Genomic DNA, 23192 nt, shown 5'->3' on the forward strand with positions numbered 1-23192 from the left:
GATGAATCCCCAGGTGGGTTGGTCTCTGGATGGCCTTTCCTTCAGTCTGTGCTCTAGACTTTGTCTCCATATTTGTTATGCAATATATGCAAAGAACTCAAGAAGTTAGACTCTAGAGAATCAAATAACCCTATTAAAAATGGGGTATAGAGCTAAACAAAGAATTTTCAAGTGAAGAATACTGAATGGCTGAAGAAATGTTCAACATCCTTAGTCATCAGGAAAACACAAATCAAAACAACCCTGAGATTCCACTTCACTCCAGTCAGAATGGCTAAGATCAAAAACTCAGGTGACAGCAGATGCTGGTGAGGATGTGGAGAAAGAGGAACACTCCTCCATTGCTAGTGGGATTTTAAGCTGGTACAAACCAGTCTGGAAATCAGTCTGGTGTTTCTTCAGATAATTGGACATAGTACTACCTGAGGACCCAGCTATACCACTCCTAGGCATATACCCAAAAGATTCTCCAACATATAACAAGAATACATGCTCCACTATGTTCATAGCAGCCTCATTTATAATAGCCAGAAGCTGGAAAAAACTCAGATGTCCTTCAACAGAGGAGTGGATACAGAAATTGTGGTACATTTACACAATGGAGTACTACTCACCTATTAAAAATGATGAATTCATGAAATTCTTGGGCAAATGGATGCAACTAGAAAATATCATCCTGTGTGAGGTAACCCAATCACAAAAGTACACATATGGTGTGCACTCACTGATAAGTGGATATTAGCCTCAAAGCTCCGAATACCCAAGATACAATTCACAGACCACATGAAGCTCAGGAAGAAGGAAGACCCAAGTGTGGGTGCTTCGGTCCTTTAGAAAGGGGAACAAACCCTAGAAGTTTCTTTACCTTAGTCTCTGTGGTACTCATGCTGGGGGACTTGCTGGTGGCAGCAGAGGAAGCTGTCACCTAGAAAGGAAAGAAACAAAAAAGTCAGACTTGCCATAACCCCCCTTAAATTGCCCTCAGCTCTTTTTCACCACACTGCCCTTTTTTTCCACCACAGTTTTTCCTTGTTCATAGCACCATGTCCACAAATTCTAATTGGTATCGCCGGCCATAGGGTAAAAGTCTTTGTGACCAGATCAGTTCAAAAAGAGAGAACTGTCTTTTATATGCTACATAATACTGACCAGGTGTTGTTTATTTTCAGTTTCCCACACACAATTTTTCTTCATTAGATAACAATTACCTTGCAAATTTACATACATAACTATTTGGTAAACTTTGGTATAACTATTAATATTATTTTTAAAAGAATGTACACTTTGATACTTGTTAGAACCCTTTCATAACTTTGTTTAGATCCGAGCCATGTATTATTTACTAGAACCTGTGACTTTAAGTCTCAGTTTTTGAGACAAGTAAAATAGGACATAGTGTCTATTTTGATGGTTTTATAAGTATTTGTGATAACTGTTTAAAATGTATGCTACATTATATTAGCACATAATTTCTAATATGAAGTAGCTATGAGTGAGAAGGAATCCCCATGTGCATTTAAATACTTGGTCCTGCACTAGTCCTTTTTGAAAACTATTGAAGTTTTTAAAGTGGAGATTAGCTGGAGGAAGTGAGCCATTAGGATGGCATGGTTACATGTGGACCATGATCACTGAAACTATGAGCTGAAATAAACCCTGCTTTCTTTTTTTTTATTTGTATATTTTCCTTATTTACACTTCAAATGTACACTGCTTTCTTTATATAAATTATTTTAGGTATTGTATCATAGCCACAAGTAACTAGATATATTATACATTTTTTTTTTTTTGGTTTCTCTGTATAGCCCTGGCTATCCTGGAACTCATTTTGTACACCAGGCTGGCCTTGAACTCAGAAATTCGCCTGCCTCTGCCTCCCGAGTGCTGGGATTAAAGGCGTGCACCACCACGCCCGGCTATTATAAAATTTGAAGGAAACAAGTCCACAACACAAATGGCAATTGTCCTTTTAATGCCATATAAGGAAAGAAGATGGAAGATGGTATAGAAAGAATGTTGCGGTATTACCTGTCTTATATTGATTCTTCCTTGGCACACAAGACTTGGCAAATAGAAACTGAAATGCCCTCCTTTGGAACGCATAGCAGAGGTGGAGTCCTGCAAGTGAATCTCCTAAGCACTGGGTGATGCCTGAGCCTGTGGATGCGTGCATGTACTGAGTATTATTCCAGGACTTAGCATGTATCACGCTGACTCAGGTTCACATCTGAGTCCATTAGACTTCACACGTCAGGGATATCATCTCACACAAGTTGCCTACTTAAGCAATTCACTGACAATATAGCTGTTAACTCTATTAAGATGGTGGGAAGAGTCTAATGTGGGCCTCACTCTGTCTGCAATGCCTGGCCCTGGACCACTTCAGAAGCTACGTCAAAAGGCATCATAAGTCTCTCACTGCTCCTCTCTCCTTTTCTCCGACTCATATTCCCAATCAAGAGGATGGTAGAGTGACCCTGCTACTACCTAGTTTCCATGAACAAAATCCCTTATCCACAGCCCTCGGCTAACACTGTGGTAGCACAATTAGGGTAACTTACACATAAAGGATCATAGGTTAAGCACAGTGACTTTTCAAACAAAACCATATGAGCTTTCTTTTTTTACTGAACACTCTTAAGACAGCAGTCAGGTGTGTGTCCCAACAGCATATGCACATCTTCTCTTTGTCTATCTGTCTGTCTGTCTGTCTCTCCATCTCTCCTCTCCTCTTCTTCTCCTCCTTCCCTCCCCACCCCTTCTCCTCCTCCTTGTTCTTCTTGTTCTTCTTCTTGTTCTTCTTCTTGTTCTTCTTCTTGTTCTTCTTCTTGTTCTTCTTCTTGTTCTTCTTCTTCTTCTTCTTGTTCTTCTTCTTGTTCTTCTTGTTGTTCTTCTTCTTCTTCTTCTTCTTCTTCTTCTTCTTCTTCTTCTTCTTCTTCTTCTTCTCTCTCTCTCTTTCTCTCTCTCTCTCTCTCTCCCTCTCTCTCTTCTCTCTCTCTCTCTCTCTCTCTCTCTCTCTCTCTCTCTCTCTCTCAGCACTATAATAATCTATCTTACATATTCTCTTTAGGATAAGAAACTAGAACATATAAAAAAGGTAGATTTTCTTTACAGCTAAATTAGTGGAGAAATATATATATATATATATATTATCCATATTTTCCCCCGAGAATAGACTTTATTGGGGGTTAAAATGTTCATACATAGATAATTGTACCTCCACAATGTGAAGATAGAAATGCATGAATTTCTAACAAAATTCGGTAAGTTCTCATTCCTTCAATGGTTTTCCTCATTTATATCAAACAAGCAGCAGAAACAAAGGACACAAGTGTTTTTTATGATGAAAATACTTAGACAAAATTAAAATTTAAAAGATTTTTGGGGCTGGAGAGATGGCCCAGCAATTAAGAGCACTGATTGCTCTTCCAGAGGTCCTGAGTTCAAATCCCAGCAACCACATGGTGGCTCACAACCATCTGTAATGAGATCTGATACCCTCTTCTGGAGTGTCTGAAGACAGCTACAGTGTACTTACATATAATAAATAAATAAATCTTAAAAAAAGATTTTTGTTATTTAATTTGTATTTAATTTGCCTACATGTAAATAAATAAAAATATATACACCTATATATGTATATCATATTATAGACATATACATACATACATACATACATACACAGACACATATAACATACTATAAATATATATACTATGTGTCTGCCTGGTGCCCAGAAGAAGTCTAAATAGACTATTATATTCTCTAGAACTAGAATTATGGATAGTTGTGAACCTCCATGTGTGTGCTTTGAATTGAACCAGGATACTCAGCAAGAGCACCAAGTACTCTTCTCCATGGGGTCATCTCTCTGGCTTCAACAAATGTTAATTTTAAACATCTAAATTTATTAAAATATTTATAAGACCACATATCTTTGGATTATCCCTGCACAACTACTACTCCATTAAATAATCCATGAAAGTGAGCCTTATGTCCAATAATGGAGATAGTCAAAGGCTCACCAGGGATAATAAAACCTCTTCATATACTCCATGCTATAAAGAAGTGTGGTCAAAATGAGACTTAGACATTGGCTGCACCTGCAGGGAATCCTCCATGGAAATTCCACATTAAGACATGTCAAGTTTTCCAAAACTGAAATATAAATGCTGATTTTTGGGGGGACTTGTCAATGGAAATGACCCCACCACATTATTAACCCTCTCAACTCTGGGTTATTATGGGTTGTTCAGCACTTATTCTACAGGTGAAGGCAAGGAATGTCTAATGTTTATTATCTCATGTAAAGGACTGAATGAATATACCTTCATTTTGTACCATCTGAATTGCCAACCATGAACCAATAGTGAGTAAAAAGTAATTAAAAGTTAACTTCTAGATCTTTAAAGATTGTGACCCTTAGCAATGACCAACATAGACTTAAAACAGATAAGAAAATGGAATCTCATGTCCAGGGTTCACCACAGTTTACTGGTTACTTCAGTTTATGTGGAACACAGTATGAACTTGTGTTAAGTTCTGGGGATACTGTGGTGAGATCAATAGATGTCTTTGCCTTTGTGAAAGGTAACAGCCTAGTCAGGGTTGACATGAATTAAACAATCACTCCAGCAAGTCAGAGCCGCATGAAAATTCAGACTATGGTATGAAGGTATGATAAATTATATAGGGACAGAGGATGAGTGGGGACCATATAACCTAAAGGCCAGGGAGATGCACTTATAAATAAGGCATGCATAGCTGCGTATGACAGCCAAACGTCAGGCCCATCATGTCCCAGCACTGCAATGCCTAGCATTCACTCACTGGTCCTGGGAATGTCAAGAGCTGCCACTTTTCAATATTCTCATACAGTCACTGAAATACCTCTATGGAGCTAGCAGTGCACATCAGACTAGAGAGCAACTGAAACTATATATACCCTTCCAAGCCCAAGCAATGTCTAAGCACCCAGAATAGTGCTGATTATTTATGTGAGCTAAGGCAGGATCAGAGTAACAAGCATTAGAGTAACGCCCTGATAAAAAATAATTCACCATTCTCTCACTTAAGAGCCATAATCGAAAAGCACTGCTCCAGAAATTGAGAATATACAATAAGACAGCTATGACCTTGAGTAGTTGAGCCCAATGATGTCAAAACAAGCAAACAAAATAAACAATCACAAAAACCAGGTTTGTCCCATAACTTAAGTGATGTAGCAGAAGTGTTAAAAGGTTTCTCCTGGGATAAAACAAAGGGCCAACTCAAGTGTGTTATAACAAGTTACATTAAAATAAAACAATGTTGGTAAGACATTATATAACAAGAAAATAAAGATTTAATCTTGTAATTAACCTATATTTTTGGGCATTATTTAAACAAATCGTCTTAAATTTGAATATTCATTATTATAAGAGTTTCAGAAATTTAATACAATGAAAAATCAGAAATATCTGAGAAAGATAACTTGCTTTTAAGACCCCTAAAAAATAGAAATGGTTTTATTTGCCAAAAGTCTCCCATTCTGGGCATAAAAACCTCCCCTTTTGCCACATCTCCAATACTTAAGCAGAATGAGCAAAGGTTCCCACTGTGCAGTATATCATAAAAACCAGAAATTGCTCCACATGCCTTTAAAGCCCCTAAGTCTCTAGTACGGCATCACCTTCATTTCCAATCCTCCACTACATAATGGCCAGCACACCATATCCCTGGACACATACCATATAAACATCCCTATATTTGTGATTATCATGCAAATGTCATTGGTAAGAACTTTTTTTTTTCTCTTAAAACATGCATATCTCATGTGCCTTTCAGCCTGGCATCATAACTTCTCTACCTCAGCCACTCTTGCTGAGAATCTGCCTTCAACCTCAGGTCACTCCATCATAAAGAGGAAGTGGTAACACCATTGCATCATGAATGCTCTCCTCCTACAAATGGTTCTCTTTTAAACAAGCTGTCTATTGACCCATACCTACTGCATCTCTTTCTAGTGCCTTCCCCTGAATGTGTGTGTCTGATGAGCCGGCATGAGAAGGGAAGGCCATTTGTAAAGGTGGAATAAATTTTGGTTCTTGGAGTCCCTGAAGGCTCTTATAAATGGGAAAAGGTGAGAGAGTTGAGCTTCTGACAAAGGGATGGGCTTCTGGAATAATCTTTTATCATTTCTCTTGACATTATTATTCCCTCAACTTTTTACTTCTCTGTGTTACAAAGCAGAGACCTAAACTTAATGCTTGGCTGCCTAAGACATTTGGCTTCTTTTCAGGCACATTTACATGGCTTTTATGATACATACTACCTCCACTGGAGCCAGCAAGCCTCACTTATAAAGTATCTTTTATTTTCCTAAGGTTAACTGTCATCTCAAATGCTTATTTTTGAATAAATTTGCCCTTTCTATCTCTTTCTGAAGTCTGGCTGGTATAACTTAGCTGTTCTGATTTGAAATTCCTCTCAAAGTTGACTGATACAAATTGGCTTTCCTTGGCTGCTGACTGAATTGCTCTGACTGGCCTCAAATTGACTGGCAAACTGTCCTATTCTTCTGTCTCTTTATCTTTCTTTTGCTTTTTCTGTTTTCACCTGCAACCTGTTTCTACAAAATTGTCTCAGCACAACAAACACCTCCTCTCTCTCTCCCTCTCTCTTTCTCTCTCTGTGCTGCTCTCTTAAGTCACCTCTATTTTTTGTCTGTTCTCATGAGAGTTGGGTATATCCTATCTCTGACTCATTCTGTCAAATCTTTCTCTGATTCATCACTTTGTCTGCCCCTCAATTAGATATAACTTTCAAACATGGCTGATTTCTTCTACAAACCAAAATTATCTTCATTGATTGAGATCAAAAGTATGTGCTAAGGGTGTGTCTGTATTCCAGCCAGAGGGATTAAAGGTGTGTGGCATGTCTGCATCACAGCTGTATTATACAGACCTAGAAGGTCTTTGTATGTGATCTCTTGTCAGAGCAGTCATGTTTCTGGATTAAAATTTCTCTATACTCACTTCAGTCTCTTTCTTCACCTGTACCTGATGGTTCAGTTGATAAAATACAGAGTGGAAAACCATATATCCTAGATTTTTTTTATCCTAAGGTAGACCTTGCTTCCTTTCCCAAGTTAGCAATGAGAGCCTTAACATATCCCGTGACCTGGAGCATTGATGGGCCTTCATACTCTTGGGCAAGCTTTTACTGAAGGTTAAAAAAACATCAGGCCCCATGCCTGTGCTCTTCTTTTCTACTTGACAACAATCAATCCATCATCAGCTTCATCATGAAATATTGAGCCTTCTATATTTATTGCTTGCTGTCACACTGGAAGTCTTGGGTTCCTTCCTCAAGTGTGCTTTTAATAAGACCTGTAATACAGTAATCTAACGCGCAATTTCTTATAATAAGTCACATAAATGAACATAGAGGTTACAATAATTACAAACAATAAGAGATTTCTAAAATGAAATGGCTACAAATTAATTCATAGTAAAACACATAAGAATCATTGTGGGCTTAGAGCATTAGGCAGAGGGTTTGGGATGCACTGTGAGCTATACAGCCTGGATGGCTCCAGAAAGACCAACTGTGGATCTTTGGTAGGATCTTCCCAAGTGGAGGATGGCAGAGCTGCCTTAGTTTCAGGCTTTCCTGGAGTTGAAGATGTGATCTCTTCAGCTTCCTGGTCCTGCCATAATGCTTGCCACTCATTGCCATGCCTTCTCAAACATAATGAGTTATTATCTCTCTGGATATTCAAAGATGGGATCTCTCAGCTTCTTGTTACTGCTACTATATGTGCCTGCCATTTGGTGCCAGGTCTCCATGCTATAATAGACTCTTAATACTCTGGAACTGCAAGCACAAATAAATTTTCCTCCATAAAAACAAAACAAAACCAAAGAAAAGAATAATTGTGAAGTGCCCATCCATGTCACATGATGGGACTTTATTATGACCTTAATTCTGAACACATGACACAGCCAATCTGCACTGTGCCTGCAATCACCAAATAAATGCTTCCAGAAGCACCTCAGCTAAGATTGCAGGCTACCATTATATAAATTACAGAGACATTTTTACTGTACATATAAAGTTTCTTATCTTAAAGGCACATAATGATGTGCCTTAAAGACAATAGATGTGATGTGGAATACAGAGACTTTTGACATTTTCTGCATCATTCCTGAACATGCAAGGATGGAATTAGTTTGAAATATATTGTAGTTAAAAAACATTTGGCTTTTAAAACTGCTGTTTGAATTGCCAACTTGAGTTTAACAAGATACAATTAAGTAAATTTTGTCTTGGTATTAGGACAGAATTTTCAGTAATTTCTGAAATAGTCCTACACATACTTCTCACAATTTGTATTATGTATTTATGTAAAACAGCAGTCTTAGCTCTGAAAATTATAAAATCAAAATATTGACCAAATCCAAAGTATACTAGTATCAGTGTTCAATCAAGAATTAATTCTTAATATAAAAATAAAGAAACACATCCATCTTATCAGTTTGCATTTTTACTTTTAATATTAAAATTAAATGATAAAACTGTTTCAAAGAAAATTTTTCTTATGATTTATTATCAGTAAATGTACAAGTTGCATACCTATCTTATATACCTATTATCCAGGGTTATATAAAAATTTGTCATGTTACAATGAGTCATGGGTGAAAAGGGTTTAGGAAGCTCTGATTAACAACATACAGTGTTTAGTATAATAAAATGGCAGCCTGTTAACAGAGAAGCAAATGGTCATTTAGGAATGAAGTTGAGCTATCTTAGGGAGAACATAAGAGTGTACTAGCAACTTATTTATTTTATCAGAGCATAGTATATAACAAGGCTGATCCTGAAAACACCTAATGTAGAACTAAATATAACAGGTAATTAGCAGATACAGTCTGTATGTCTCAAGTATGGTTCCAGAGATGGTTAGTAAAGGCTTAACAGCGGAAAGAGATGCTATTTATTGTATATTTCATATAATGTGATCAATAGAGAGATGAGGAAGCACACAGTCATGTCAGGACTAGGACAGATGTTTTACATACCCGATTTCAGAGCATCTCTACAAACACTTAAGAGGTAAACATCATTACCAATATTTAATAAATGAGCAAAGTGAGGCTTGGAAGTAATGGAGGCTAGGTTTGAACCCAAGGCTCATGAACATGGTTCATGAACATTCTGCTATTACAAATTTCATTTCTTCACTTAAAAAACTAAAATTAGTTGGATGTTACAAAAACTGCAAATGAATTCTTAAATGAGGTAAACATTCTAGATAAGTAAAATAGCTTACACTAAACTCGGATATGGAGAACTCCTCCACACACTCAGTTCAGAGAATAGCCAACTAAGTACTTCATAAGGAAGCAATCTGGGACAGATGAATGGTGACAGCTCATCAGAGGGTTTCATACATTTATGAGAGCATGTTGAAAAAGATGACTATATTTAAGATAAAAATAGAGTGTCAAAACTCAAATTGCTCTTGGCAGTGGAGCATAGATGAAACTTTGGCCTCTGATGTAATCAAAATAAACATGAAAATGTTGTCTAGCAACTGGGACAATACACACAGCTTATGTATAATCTCAACACAAGCCAGGAAAATCAGAGAGTAGGTGCCTGATTAATGTCTGATTATGAGTCCTATCACTGGACCATTCTATAAGCTTTAAAAAGTCCACATAAGTCATTAAGTCAAACTTAAATGGTAAGAATTTATGTACTGTGATTCAATTTGTCATAATGGCAGGCAGTCTTGTGGTTACCACTAATCTTGGTTATCATTCTGAAAGAAGAAACTACCCCTGCCATTGCAATTCAGGGATTATAGACATGCATCATAATATCTGGCTCTGAACTGTGTTCTTAATAAAAATGTTAAAATGGCAGAAATTATAACAAGGTTTTCTTATCCAACCTGATTTTCTGATGACTGAAATTAAAATGGGGAATGAAATAAAATGGCACCAGGAAATTCACAATTTACACTGATAGCAAGTAAAGTCTTTATCAATACTGAAGAGTCAGCATGACAGCAAAGAGAATAGTTAGTACCTGTGGGACTTGACTCTGAGTCTGGACCGCATGAGTGCTGTGTGACATTTAGCATAGTTCTGAACTGCTCTGTGTCTTATTTCACATAGCAGCAAGCACCTTCCAGTTTATTACTATCTCACTTGAAGTGGAAATGCAGTGGGATAGAGTATATTTTAAAGTATGATACATTGAAATGCAATTGAAATTTAATTTAACATGAACAATACTGCCTATCTCTCAATGTGAGCAAAAGTTCTGTATTTCTTACATGGCAGGCAAATTTTTTTATTTCTATTTTTTTTTTAATCGAGGCAGGGTTTCTCTGTATATCTAGCCCTGGCTGTCCTGGAACTCACTTTGTAGACCAGGCTGGCCTCGAACTCAGAAATCTGCCTGCCTCTGCCTCCCAAGTGCTGGGATTAAAGGCGTGTGCCACCACCGCCTGGCTGAATTTTTTATTAAATATTACTACTACTTCTATTATATAACAGTATTAGAACTACTATTAATATATGCCACTATTATTAATATTTACTATTAATAAATTAATATTTTCTATATCTCGTGGCTTGCTTATTGTGCTCTCTAATAGAACACAGAACCACCAGGCAGGGGCAGTACCATACACAATGGGCTAGATCCTCTCCCATCAATAACTAATATAAAAAATGCCCCAGAGATTTGCCAATCTTATGGGGCATTTTTGCAACTAAGGTTCCCTTCTTTCAAATGACTTTAGCTTGCATCAAGCTGACACAAAAATAACCAGCAGATTTTCTGATTCTAATCAGTAGATGTAAACTTCATTTACTAAAAACAAAACAAAATAAAATAAAACAAAAAAACAAATAATATTAACTCAATAGGTACAACAATAAAAGTTTAAGTTGATTTCCAGTGCTGACTTAAATTTAGATACAAGTTCTGCTTAGTTATGTATATAATTTATAAATAAACTAAGTATAGGACTTTGTAAGATCTGTTGACAAACAATAACCAGAATCAAGGTGAATCTTGCTATCTGTGACACATTTAAACTCTCTGGGACTCTGGTTCTTTATTTATAAATATGTCCAATATTTGAATGTAATATACATAATATATTATTAGGTTAAGATATATTAATAAGTCTTAATGTACCTTCCCCTAAATACTGAGAAGAATAAATGAAATGTTACGTGAATCCTTTAGCCTAGTAGCTGTTGAAACCTTCCCTGAGCACACTGGAAGATAATCAGCTCCCAATAATCTCAGAAAGAGACCTGAGAGCTGAAACTGGGAACCCAGTCACTCAGGGTGAAAGGAATCCTGCTGCAGGCCTTGTGTGGAGTTATTGGCATAAAACTAGGAAATATAAAGAACAATTAGCCATAAGCACATACTGAACACAATCTCAAAATTCCCTGCCCTGGGCAATGGATGACCATGAATTTAAAAACACACTGTGACAAAGACAAAAGCTACACCTATGCCACTGAACATTCAGAAATCAAATCACTTTCTCCATGTGGCACAGGGATTTCAAGCACAGACATCTACATACATAAAGCCTGAATCATCACAGACAGGATATTTTAGGACTGTCTGGCAGAAATAGGTCTACAACACAAGCAAAAGGACTCCTGGAAAACAATCTTCCCTGAAGAACTTTCAAGGTAGATGTTTCAAATGCTGTGTGAAAATAACACACTATTAGGGAAAGTCAACACTTATAAACACTGGCCCCAGTATTCTTTAAGAACTTAACACAACACAGTAATCTGAAGCAGACTTTATGTTTTTCTAAGTTCAGAGATGAAGATGCCGCACCATGCATAGATAAAAGTATGACATACACATACTCGAACAGAGACATAGGGACTGGAAGAGACAGCTGCAGACATTAATCTAACTACAGCAGAGAAAAAGAGATGGAGAATATTAAAGAGAAGTTATCGTTGTGGGTGGTATCAATTATGGCCACTAATTTCAGTTTCTAGTTATAGCCCTCTGAACTGAGTATATCTTTGAATTGTGTCTTAATAAAAAGGTACACCTCTAAAAGATTATAGTATGTGACTAATGATTGCTAGTCTTTGAACCTGAATCAGGTAAAATGATTTTATTTGCTCTGCTCATGCGCAACACAGAAAAAGTACATGTAACTAAAAGATGGACTAATAATTCTATTTTCTGCAACTTTCCTTTGTCATGCTCTTAACATAGCTGATAAGAAAGTACAACAAAGAGGAGCTGCCATTTTCTCTGCAGAACAGTGCTCTCTCATGCTTCCCCCAGCCGCTCTTCAGGGTATTCTTGAAGCTGGTTATTTAAATCACTTGTATGAGAAACTTCCCTCTATCACAGAGTGTGTCTACATAGTAAGGAAACTTGGTTCATTACATACACTGCCTTCTATGTGACTCAGAACTCTAATTCTGCTAATGTTGTGCTGTGGGGTGAAGGCCAGATATGCTTACAGTCTTTATAATCTCATTCTCATACTCATAGCCGTGGTCATCAAACTCTCAATAAGTGTAAGAACTTATCTAGAGCTTTAGATTTCTCAGTGACCTTAACTGGGTAGCCAGAGAGGGGGCTTGAAAAGTTTCTCAAGAGAAAGTTTAACAAAATTTACCCCATGGGAATTTAATGCAGATACTTTTTAGTCCACAGTTCATGAAACACTGCCGTAATTGATTCTAAGAAGTTGAATGATGTGTGTCATGGTTAATTGGGACCCACATTCTCTGAAAACCTGTTCGCTAAAGCACAGATCAATGTGTCTAAGAAGACCTTTATGAGACATAGCTACATCCGTCACTCTCTTGATATCCACAAGAAAGTCTCTCTACCATTCATATACAGTGACCATGGAGTGTACAAAACAGAGGCAAACTATATGCAATTAACTCTGTGAACTCAATAAAAGCAGATGTTATTTCCTAATATACGAATATCTCCTGCACCAAAAAGCCTAAACATTAGATTTGTTATAGACAGAATCTACCTATATAGCCTTGGTTGGCTTAGAACTTGTATATAAGCCAGAATAGCCTTGAATCTACAGCAGCCTTCCTCTATCTGCCTTATATGTGCTTGTTTGAGAGAAGACAAAGGCTTCCTTAGTAGACAGTCAAACTTTCTAAACTCTAGTTCACTGGGGTCATCCACACTACATTTTATTTACTTTTTTATTTTTTTGTAAACTAGATATCACTATATAGCTCTAGATGTCCTGAAACTCACTAGTAGACCAGATGAGTTTGAATTCACAAGAGATCTGCCTGGCTCTGTCTCCCAAGTGATTAAATTAAAGGCATGCACTGCCATGGCCAGGCTCAAAGCTATATATTTTTATTTTTTATGTTTTTAAAAGTATTGCAAGGACTGGAAAGATAGCTCTCTGAAGAGGTACCATTCTCTTGAAAAGGACCTGAGTTCAGGTGTGTTCCCAGATATGGCAGCATACAACCATTTGTAAATCCATCTGTGGTTACACACACACACACACACACACACACACACACACACACACACACACACACAGAGAGAGAGAGAGAGAGAGAGAGAGAGAGACAGACAGACAGACAGACACACAATTTAAAAAATCTAAATCTTAAAAGAGTATTTCAAAGGGATTGGCAATAAAACATAACTATTATCAATTCTAAATACTAAAAACTCAGAAACTAAACTGAAACAAATGCATCATTAGAGGTAGGAAATGCATGAGATTCCTGGGCAATTGATTCTAGCTATCCATGAGCTTCCCTCTCCTTTTTTTACACCTTGCTGTGCTTGGTACACACACACACACACACACACACACACACAGAGTTTCCTTCTTTAGCCTCTCACCCTAATGGCCATCTTACTTCCTTCTCCGTCAGTCTTTAATTCCAGTTTTCTAGTTTGAAGTGAATTTGCTAGCCTTTGCCACTTGATTTCAGCACTTTATGCCTCTTAGAACCCAAGTGGCACTGCTTACCACATCCCAGTGAAATTTAATACTCATTTTCATTTCCAGAGTAACTGGAAAATCATTGCACAAAAGTCAAATTCATTCCCACGAGCAAAATACCAACTTTTTTTTAAAAGACACATTTATTCAGTGTCATGATCAGACTATTACATTTAGCAATCAACAGCATGGTTGAAAAAGGTCTACAGTAAAACCTTTTGTTGGAACGCTTTACACCCTCCACAGAACAGAAACTAAAATAACCTGTTATACAATTAGTCACAAATACAGTCCTGGAGTTTTTGCCCACACACATGAGTATTGTCTAAAACATGTCTTCTTTGTAGCAGCTAGACCCTGCCACCACTGTGCTTGGCTGAGTTCACAAATCTCTTGTAACCTGTAGCTTCCCTGTAACTTCTCTGGCTCTCCTCTCCTGCTAAGCTTTGTTTCCTGGCTGTACATAATTAGAACCTCCTGCCACTGCCATAGCTACTGCTGCTGCTGGAACCTCCATAGCCACCTTGGTTCCATGGTTTAGCAAAGTACTGGCCTCCACCACCATAAGTGTCAGAGCTCCTGCCTCCAAAGTTTCCTCCCTTCTTTGGTCCAAAATTTGAAGACTGATTGTTGTAATTGCCAAAATCATTGTAGCTTCCACCACCTCCAAAATTGCTTCCATCATTGCCAAATCCATTATAGCCATCCCCACTGCCACCATATCCACCACCACCACGGCTGCCACCAAAGCCACCACGACCACTGAAGTTCCCTCCTCGACCAAAATTGTCATGGCCACCAAAACCACCTCCACAACCACCACCCAAGTTTCCAGAACCACTGCGACCTCTCTGGCTCGATGAAGCACTAGCCATCTCTTGCTTCGACAGAGCTTTTCTTACTTCACAGTTGTGGCCATTCACAGTATGGTATTTCTGAATAACAATCTTATCCACAGAGTCATGGTCATCAAAGGTAACAAAAGCAAAGCCCCTCTTTTTCCCACTGCCTCTGTCAGTCATAATTTCTATCACTTCAATTTTCCCATACTGCTCAAAATAATCTCGTAGGTGATGTTCTTTGGTGTCTTCTTTAATACCGCCAACAAGGATCTTTTTCACAGTTAAGTGGGCACCTGGTATCTGAGAATCTTCTCTTGAAACAGCTCTCTTGGGTTCCACAACTCTTCCATCCACCTTGTGTGGTCTTGCATTCATGGCAGCATCCACTTCTTCCACAGTGGTGTATGTGACAAACCCAAAGCACCTGGATCTCTTGGTGTTTGGATCTCTCATTCCCACACAGTCGGTTAGTGCTCCCCATTGCTCTAAATGGCTCTTCGACTCTCATCGGTTGTTTCAAAGTTCAGACCTCCCGCAGCTCTTCACGCTCCTTAGAAGACTCTGACTTAGACATGACGGCAGGGTTATGAGAGCCTTCAGCGATGCTTCCTCAGCAGCATCAAAGAGCAGAAAGCCAAACTACCAACTATTGGTCAGGGAATGCATTTTCCACCTTTGAGTGGTGCATGCTGTTCCTTATGGAGCTACCCTGCAAGGCAGAAATTTCCTCTAGAAGAAAATCTTGACAGGCAGGAAGTTTCCAGAGTTGCTGAGTTCCCTCTCACTGGTAGGGTGGAAGAGCCTTATATAGCTGTCTCCTGTGAGGCTCTGCCAGTGCCTGGCAATTATAGAAGTGGATGCTCACAGTCATCCATTGGACGGAGCACAGGGTCCCCAATGAAGGAGCTAGAGAAAGGACCCAAGGAGCTCATGGGGTCTGCAGCCCCCTAGGAGGAACAACAATATGAACTAACCAGTATCTCCAGAGCTCCATGGGACTAAACCACCAATCAAAGAAAACACATGGTGGGACTCGTAGCTCTAACTGCATATGTAGCAGAGGATGGGCTAGTAGGCTATCAATGGGAGGAGAGGCCCTTGTTCCTGTGAAGGCTCTATGCCCCAATATAGGGGAATGCCAGGGCTAGGAAGCAGGAGTGGGTGGGTTGGGGAGGGGGGGAGGGAATAGGGGATTTTCGGAGAGGAAACTAGAAAAGGCGATAGCATTTGAAATGTAAATAAAGAAAATATCTAATAAAAATAGTATTTGATTATACTAAAAAAAAAAAAGACTTCTTAGATCCCAACTATCATTGAATGTGGAGGGTGCATAAATTTTCTGCTTTTATGTAGCAGAAGAGAGGCCCCTTGGTACTGCAAACTTTATATGCCCCAATACAGGTATATGCCAGGGCCAAGAAGCAGGAATGGGTGGGTAGGGGAGCAGGGCAGAGGAAGGGTATAGGGAACTTTCGGGATAGCATTTGAAATGTATATAAAGAAAATATCTAATAAAAATAAATAAAATAAAATTTCTGCTTCATTTATACACAGTGGGAATAATGAACTTCCTGTGTATAAACAACTGGAGAATGGGGGCCCTAACACGACAGAAGACATCCTGAAGTCTCTGATAAGATACCATGTTCTTGAAAGAGGTAAAGTTTCTATTAATGATGTTATCTTGCCACGGTCTCAGGTTGTCTTCAGGGAAACATAGCTAAAACATGTTACAACACTTGCCCCACCACACCCAGGATGTGTCAGGTACACAGAAAGGTCATACACAGTGAGCTCATTCTCTGAAACACAAGTCATGGACTCGGGACTTGGTGGGGGCGGCGAGGGGTGGGGGAGTGGGGGGCGGAGCCTACAAGCCTTCAGCGCAAGAGGGCTGGGTGGGGGGGGGGGGGATGCATCTAAAACTAAAGATCAGAAAGAGTCAAGCCAAATCATTAAACGGCTGCTGCTGTTTTTTCAACATGAAGTTCAGGGGACGAAAACTCAGTTTTGTAATCCTTCTCGTCCGATCAACAGAGAATTTTCCAGCTAAAAGATCATTAAGAGTGCTATGGACAGGAAGGGTGGGGATTAATCTCCTTCAAACTTAGAAAGAAATGCCAACTTCAGTCATAACAACAGTAACAGAATGTGTCCTCAGCCTGGAATTGGCTAAGGGGTTGTAACCCAGGTACGGTCTGGGCCCGTGACAGGCAGGCACGACTTTGGAGCAAAGCAACCCAAGTCAGTACTCACTCAGAGTATGACGACTGGCCTCAGCTTGGTTTAGGGGACGACTGCATTCCGGGTCGAACTCAACCTCTGCTGTTTCAGTTCCCAGTCTAAACTGAATCCGCAGAGTGACGCACTAGGCGCACAAGGCGGGGCGAGGTCCTCTAGGGCTCCCGCCCTCCTCCACTTGCCGCCAGCCCTGAAACCGGAAACCTGAAACCTGAAACCTGCCGCGGCGCCCGGCCTGAGATTCCCTGACGCTCCCTACTGGTGCTTCTTAGTGGTGCTTGACTTTTCTAGACTGGTTAACTTCTCTGTATTCTGTAATACAGGACACACGCTGTGTACTGTAAGCAGCAAAGGAGGGCAGGCCCACTGCTCCAGGATGTCACTTTGTGACTAACAAAGTAACAGCAATGAATAGCCCCCTTCTCCAGTACACGCCCTAAATAACCCTTTGAAGCCATGAAGTTAATGAAAGATGGCAGTGTAATGCCAGATTCTAAACATCTCTAAAACTGCATATTGGATTTTTAAAAAAAGAACAGTTTAACACAATATGAATTGTACTCAATTATTTTCATTATTGAAAACTTCAAAGAATAAATTTGAAACCATCTAATACGTATGTAAATTCAGAAATTTATGTTGCTATTCTAGGTTGACAATTAAATAAGGGAATGGCAATACTTTTTTAGAAGAAAGCCAAGTTACAGAGTGACACTAACAATGACTTTTCTCCCGACAAAAATCACAGAGTAACTTAGTTGAGCCATACTCCAATAAGCCATTAAGTATTCATATTTAAAAATACTCTGGCTCCTGGCAATAGACAGGATGAAAGGGGTTCCCACCCTTCTGCACCCCAGATGAGTCAGAATAGTAACTACAGAGATAGGGATAAACTTTACAGCAATTCTTAGCTTGCAGACCAGGAAGAAAGGGGCTCCCATTCTCAGAAATAGGCAAGGATGACTCCCTCACCAGCCACTGCTGTGGCTGTCATCCTCTCTGAGTGTTGTCCTCGAACTGAGTGATCATATGGTGTTTTCACTATAAGTAGTGAGTGCCTATTCAATACTTAAGTACTAGACCTTGGTCCACCCCAGAGAACCAATTCTGTAGCCTCAAGACTGAGAATCTTCATTTTGGTCAAATTCTCCATTGATACACAGGTAACCTAAGACAGAGATAGTTAAACACCTAACCACAGCAACACCAACAGCCAGGAGATTTTAGAAAGGCAGGATATGAGCCTCACCCCAGACTTCCTGAATCAAAAACTTCATGTCACCGGGCGTGGTGGCGCACGCCTTTAGTCCCAGCACTTGGGAGGCAGAGGCAGGTGGATTTCTGAGTTCGAGGCCAGCCTGGTCTTCATAATGAGTTCCAGGACAGCCAGGGCTATACAGAGAAACCCTGTCTCAAAACAAACAAACAAAACAAAACAACCCCTACATATCAATAATGCCCACATATTCAGTATGTATATAAAAACATTTTTGAATTGCCAACTGGAACATATCACCAAATGTTAGTTATTTGTATATTATTTACATATTATTTTAAAAGTTGCTTCAAATATATCATGATTATTAATTTTAAAATGGATTTCCCTTTAAACTCATAATTTAGCCTTGTGTTAAGCAAAAGTATTGATATGATGATTTAAAGTGCCACTTATAGTACATGATTATACAAGTACAGTGTATGACTATGAAAATAAAAATGTTTCCTATGTACCACAGTCATCTCATAAACCAAAGATGAATCAAGGTGCCTGGTGTGGTGATTTGAACAGGAATGGCTCCCATACATTCCACTGTCTCTTGAAGAAAGAATGAGTCATGTTAGTTACACTGGCCAGGCAAATGTGCTACACTTAGAGAATTCAGAGAGAAGACTGAGGTTAAGAGTGCTTTCTGTTCTTCCAGGACACCCGAGTTCAGTTCCTAGTAACCCACACCAGGCAATTGGCCATTGCTTATAACAGCAGGTCCAACACCTTCTGTCTTCTGAGGGCTCTCACTCACATAGTATATACCTGCATCCAGGCACACACATTCACATAAATAAAAATAAACCTTTTTTGTCATTGTTAAGATGAGCTTGGACATGAACAATGTAAGGAGGTCTCTTTCCATAAGGACAGAAATGCTACAAAAGGGTTTTGATGGTAGCAGTTTCTAGTATCAGGTCCTAGGGGAACCAAATGCTGAGATGCGGTTGTAGCAGGATTTAGCTGGGGATGCTCCATGTACTGCTGTGGAATATTCCAGGCAACAAAGCTTTAGTCCACTTCTGCTGAATTCTTGTGAATTATCCATGAGTTACTTACTGTCTGTCTTAGTTAGGGTTTTACTGCTGTGAACAGACACCATGACTAAAGCAACTTTTATAAGGACAACATTTAACTGGGCTGGCTTACAGGATCAGAGGTTCAGTCCATTATCGTCAAGGCAGGAACATGGCAGTGTCTAGGCAGGCATGGTGCAGGAGGAGCTGAGAGTTCTACATCTTTATCTGAAGGCCCCTAGGAGAAGACTGGCTTCCAGGCAGCTAGGACAGAGAATTAAAGTCCACGCCCACAGTGACACGCCTTCTCTCGCATGACCATTCTTTCTAATAGTGCCACTCCCTGGGCCAAGCATATACAAACCATCACACTCTCCCTGAAGAAATTCATTTGTATCCTAAACTATTCCAGGTGGATTCTAATCAGAAATAACTTTGACTACTATATCCTAATAGCAAAGTCTTCTATAGAGACATTCCATACAAACTATTTTGAAAGTCAAAATAGTTGTCAGAATTCTTACAGAAATAAAACTGATGACAAAGTATGCATCACAACCATTCTCATACTGACTTTAATCAGAGTTTATAAAATGTCTGCAACTTTATTGGTGCCCATTATTAATTATTAAAAACTGAAATTTAAGTATGCAACAATTTGTAGTAACTGTTTTGAATTAGATATATCTAAATTACATAAGAGTTTTGGATCCTTTAAGACTAACTACATAGCAGACAGAATATTGCTTATGAACATAATCACTCACTTTGTTAGGACAAATTCAGTTTTGGAGTAAGCAAAAACATTTTATAAACACGTATTTGGCAAAAAATCTAATACATATTTGTTTCTGAATGCAGACTTTATAGTTTTATCAATAATTATGCAATTAGCAGTTATTCTAACTGCCAGGTTGAAAGTATCCAGAAACAAGCAAACTTGGATTAAACTTCATAGCCCGCTGTATTTATCATTTGATCATAACTTCTCTGTCTCAGGATAATATTTGCTTTCTTATTTGCATTATGGCAATTGTGTAGTAAAAGACTTCACTTATCACATGCCGAAACCTCCAGCTTTTCTCATGGAGGCGAGAGATGATATTATTGATGCTATAGCCCTTTCAATAAGGTATCAAAAGAAAGAAGCAATTGTCTATGTGGCAGTTTGAATGATAAATTAGGTTTTGGAGGAAGTATGTCACTGATGACAGGCTTTGAAAATTTAAAGCCTCAAACCACGTTCTGCTCACTCTTTCTACTTGATGTTGAAGATGTATTCTCTCAGTCTCCTGCTCCTCTGCCATGCTTGCCAGTTGCTACTTCATATCTACAACACAATGGACTCTTATAGCTCTGTGATTGTAACTCCAAATACATTCCTCCTTTTTTGAGTTAACTTAGTCATCATATCTGATCACAGCAATAGAAAGCTAACTAATCCAACTTGTAGTTTCCCCTTAAAACCTTAAAACCTTAAAACCTCCTAATAATTAAGGATGTGAGAAAGGTTAAAAAGAAAAAGTAAACCCTGTAAAATTTAGTATTCTGGAAAATAGTAAGAGAAAGTGGCTCAGAAAAGCATCACGGAGAAGCGAAGTACGTCATAATGTTAGAGGACTAAAGGGCACTTTACAAAAGCCATGGAAAGATTTCCAAGTTTGCCCATAAACACTAAAAAACAGACACGGTCAAATTCTTCCACTTTCCTCCTCACCTATGTTCCCGTTTCTAAAGATAACAGCTTTAGTGACCACCTCACCTCAAAAAGATGGGTTAGCAGTTTCCTTTGTGGAAACAAAACAAAACAAAATAAAACAAACAGAAAAAGCTGCTCAGGTCATATATCTGTTCTAGAAAAATACTAGGTATTGTCTCCCACACACTAGGACACTGAACATCCAATATTTTCAGTTAATAGTAATTTTGGAATCTTCTAATGTCTTCACTAAATATCACTTCATGCACGGGCTGGGTAATGAAGTAGATCATATTTTAAAGTCATAATTTAAATGTAAGTTAAATATAGGCGCCAATTACATAAAAGTTGAGACATGCTTGGAAAATCTTCTCCAGTCCCTAAACAACAAACACCAAAAACTGACAAAGGTAACCAGAGTGATCAGGCTTCCAGTAGTTGGCAACTGTCCAGCTTAGGGTGCTTCATACATTTTATTTCATTTTCATCTTTGCAACAGATATTACAACAGAGATCATATTCACATACTGCTGATCAAGGATACACTAAGGAAATACATGGCAAAGGAGAAACCCAAACTCTGGAATGTTTGACTAAGGAAGCAGGACTTCTTCAGTGTGCAACAGTGTTGGAGGGTCACCAACATTAGCAATAAAGGCCAAAACAATGCAGCTCTCAAATGTCAAACAGCCCTGTATTCAAGTCTTTCAATGTTCTTTGCCATTTTTATTGGCTGACAGAAGAGAGATTTGAAAAGGTCTATAGATACACTCAAAATGGTAAATGTGGGTGATACTCGCCCTAGCCTAATACTACAAGTGCAACATCTTTTTACTGACTCTTTATTAAGTACCTCAAGGATTTTGGAGAAGCTAAAATATCAATCACTCATCAAATAAATGACATAAATTAAAACATCAACAGACTTTATGTGATAATCATTGGTTTTAAAGAAAATTTTAAATTAAATGCTATGTAGGGAATTACGAAATAGTATAAAGTTTCATATAATCTTGCACAAAGCTGATCACAGTTCAGGCCACAGAATTGCAATAGGATCAATAGAAAAACTGTAAGCATTCAAAATTACTGGCTACAGTGATCATTTCCTGACTTGAATGGTGATGTTTTAATAATTCCTTTATAATTTGCAAAACTCAGAGGTGTTAATACTACAAGAAAAGACTCAGAGTTTACAGAACCTTTAATTGTCAAAGACTATTCAGGAAAACTAGGTCGGGCTGGAGAGATGGCTCAGTGGGTAAGAGCACTCAACTGCTCTTCCGAAGGTCTGGAGTTCAAATCCCAGCAACCACATGGTGGCTCACAACCATCCATAACGAGATCTGACTCCCTCTTCTGGGGTGTCTGAAGACATCAACAGTGTACATACATTAAATAAATAAATAAATAAATCTTTAAAAAAAAAAAAAAACTAGGTTAGTCCTACTTCCATCTTACTGGTATGGGGAGCTCATTAAGGTTATCTGACCTCTCTGAGCCATTGTTTCCTAAGTAATAGAGGAATAAATAAATTAAGGTTATGAAGCGGTCTTATCAGATAATTATATACAACACTTAACAGAGAACCTGGTGTGATGAATGATCATGAGAGAGATTTGAATCATTTTCTAAAGAATCCAGAGAATTTTGCATGCATGCATATATATATATATATGCAAAAGCCCCAAACTATCTACAGATATTTACCAGTAAAACACATTATATAGCAGCTATAATTATACCATAAATGGTTTTACTAGATTTTATATCAGTTATAGCCCAGTGGGTAAGAGCCTGCATTGCTCTTGAACCTGGGTTCAAGTTACCACTCATGTCAGCTGACAACTGCTTGTAACTCCAGTTCCAGGAGTTCTAACACTCCTTGCTTCTGAGGGCACCTGCACATACATGGTGTTCAAAAGCTCACACAGGAGCTAACACACACATACATATTTTTTTTTTCTAAAATAGAAGCTCACCCTCTGTATTGGCTAGTTTTGTGTCAACTTGACACAGCTGGAGTTATCACAGAGAAAGGAGCTTCAGTTGAGGAAATGCCTCCATGAGATACAACTGTCAGGCATTTTCTCAATTAGTGATCAAGGGGGAAAGGCCCCTT

At 38.6% G+C, this 23192-nt stretch overlaps 1 protein-coding gene and 1 pseudogene across 10 annotated transcripts in view; both read right to left on the bottom strand.

The window, feature by feature from the left end:
- Positions 1 to 23192, bottom strand: part of Cast (calpastatin) — a 116509-nt gene that overhangs the window by 61080 nt on the left and 32237 nt on the right. For 5 of the 10 annotated variants that reach the window (XM_006517059.1, XM_006517056.2, XM_011244466.3 and 2 more), the window contains exon 4: positions 866 to 925. In XM_006517059.1, the coding sequence (XP_006517122.1) occupies positions 866 to 925 (60 nt within the window). Of the gene's footprint in view, positions 1 to 865; positions 926 to 17100; positions 17292 to 23192 lie in introns of those variants that run through there. The other 5 variants (NM_001301157.1, NM_001301156.1, NM_001301155.1 and 2 more) reach the window with 3 other exon arrangements.
- Gm6296 (predicted gene 6296) lies at positions 14135 to 15478 on the bottom strand (annotated as a pseudogene).

This window comes from Mus musculus, chromosome 13, assembly GCF_000001635.26.
Source record: "Mus musculus strain C57BL/6J chromosome 13, GRCm38.p6 C57BL/6J".
Lineage (NCBI taxonomy): Eukaryota > Metazoa > Chordata > Mammalia > Rodentia > Muridae > Mus > Mus musculus.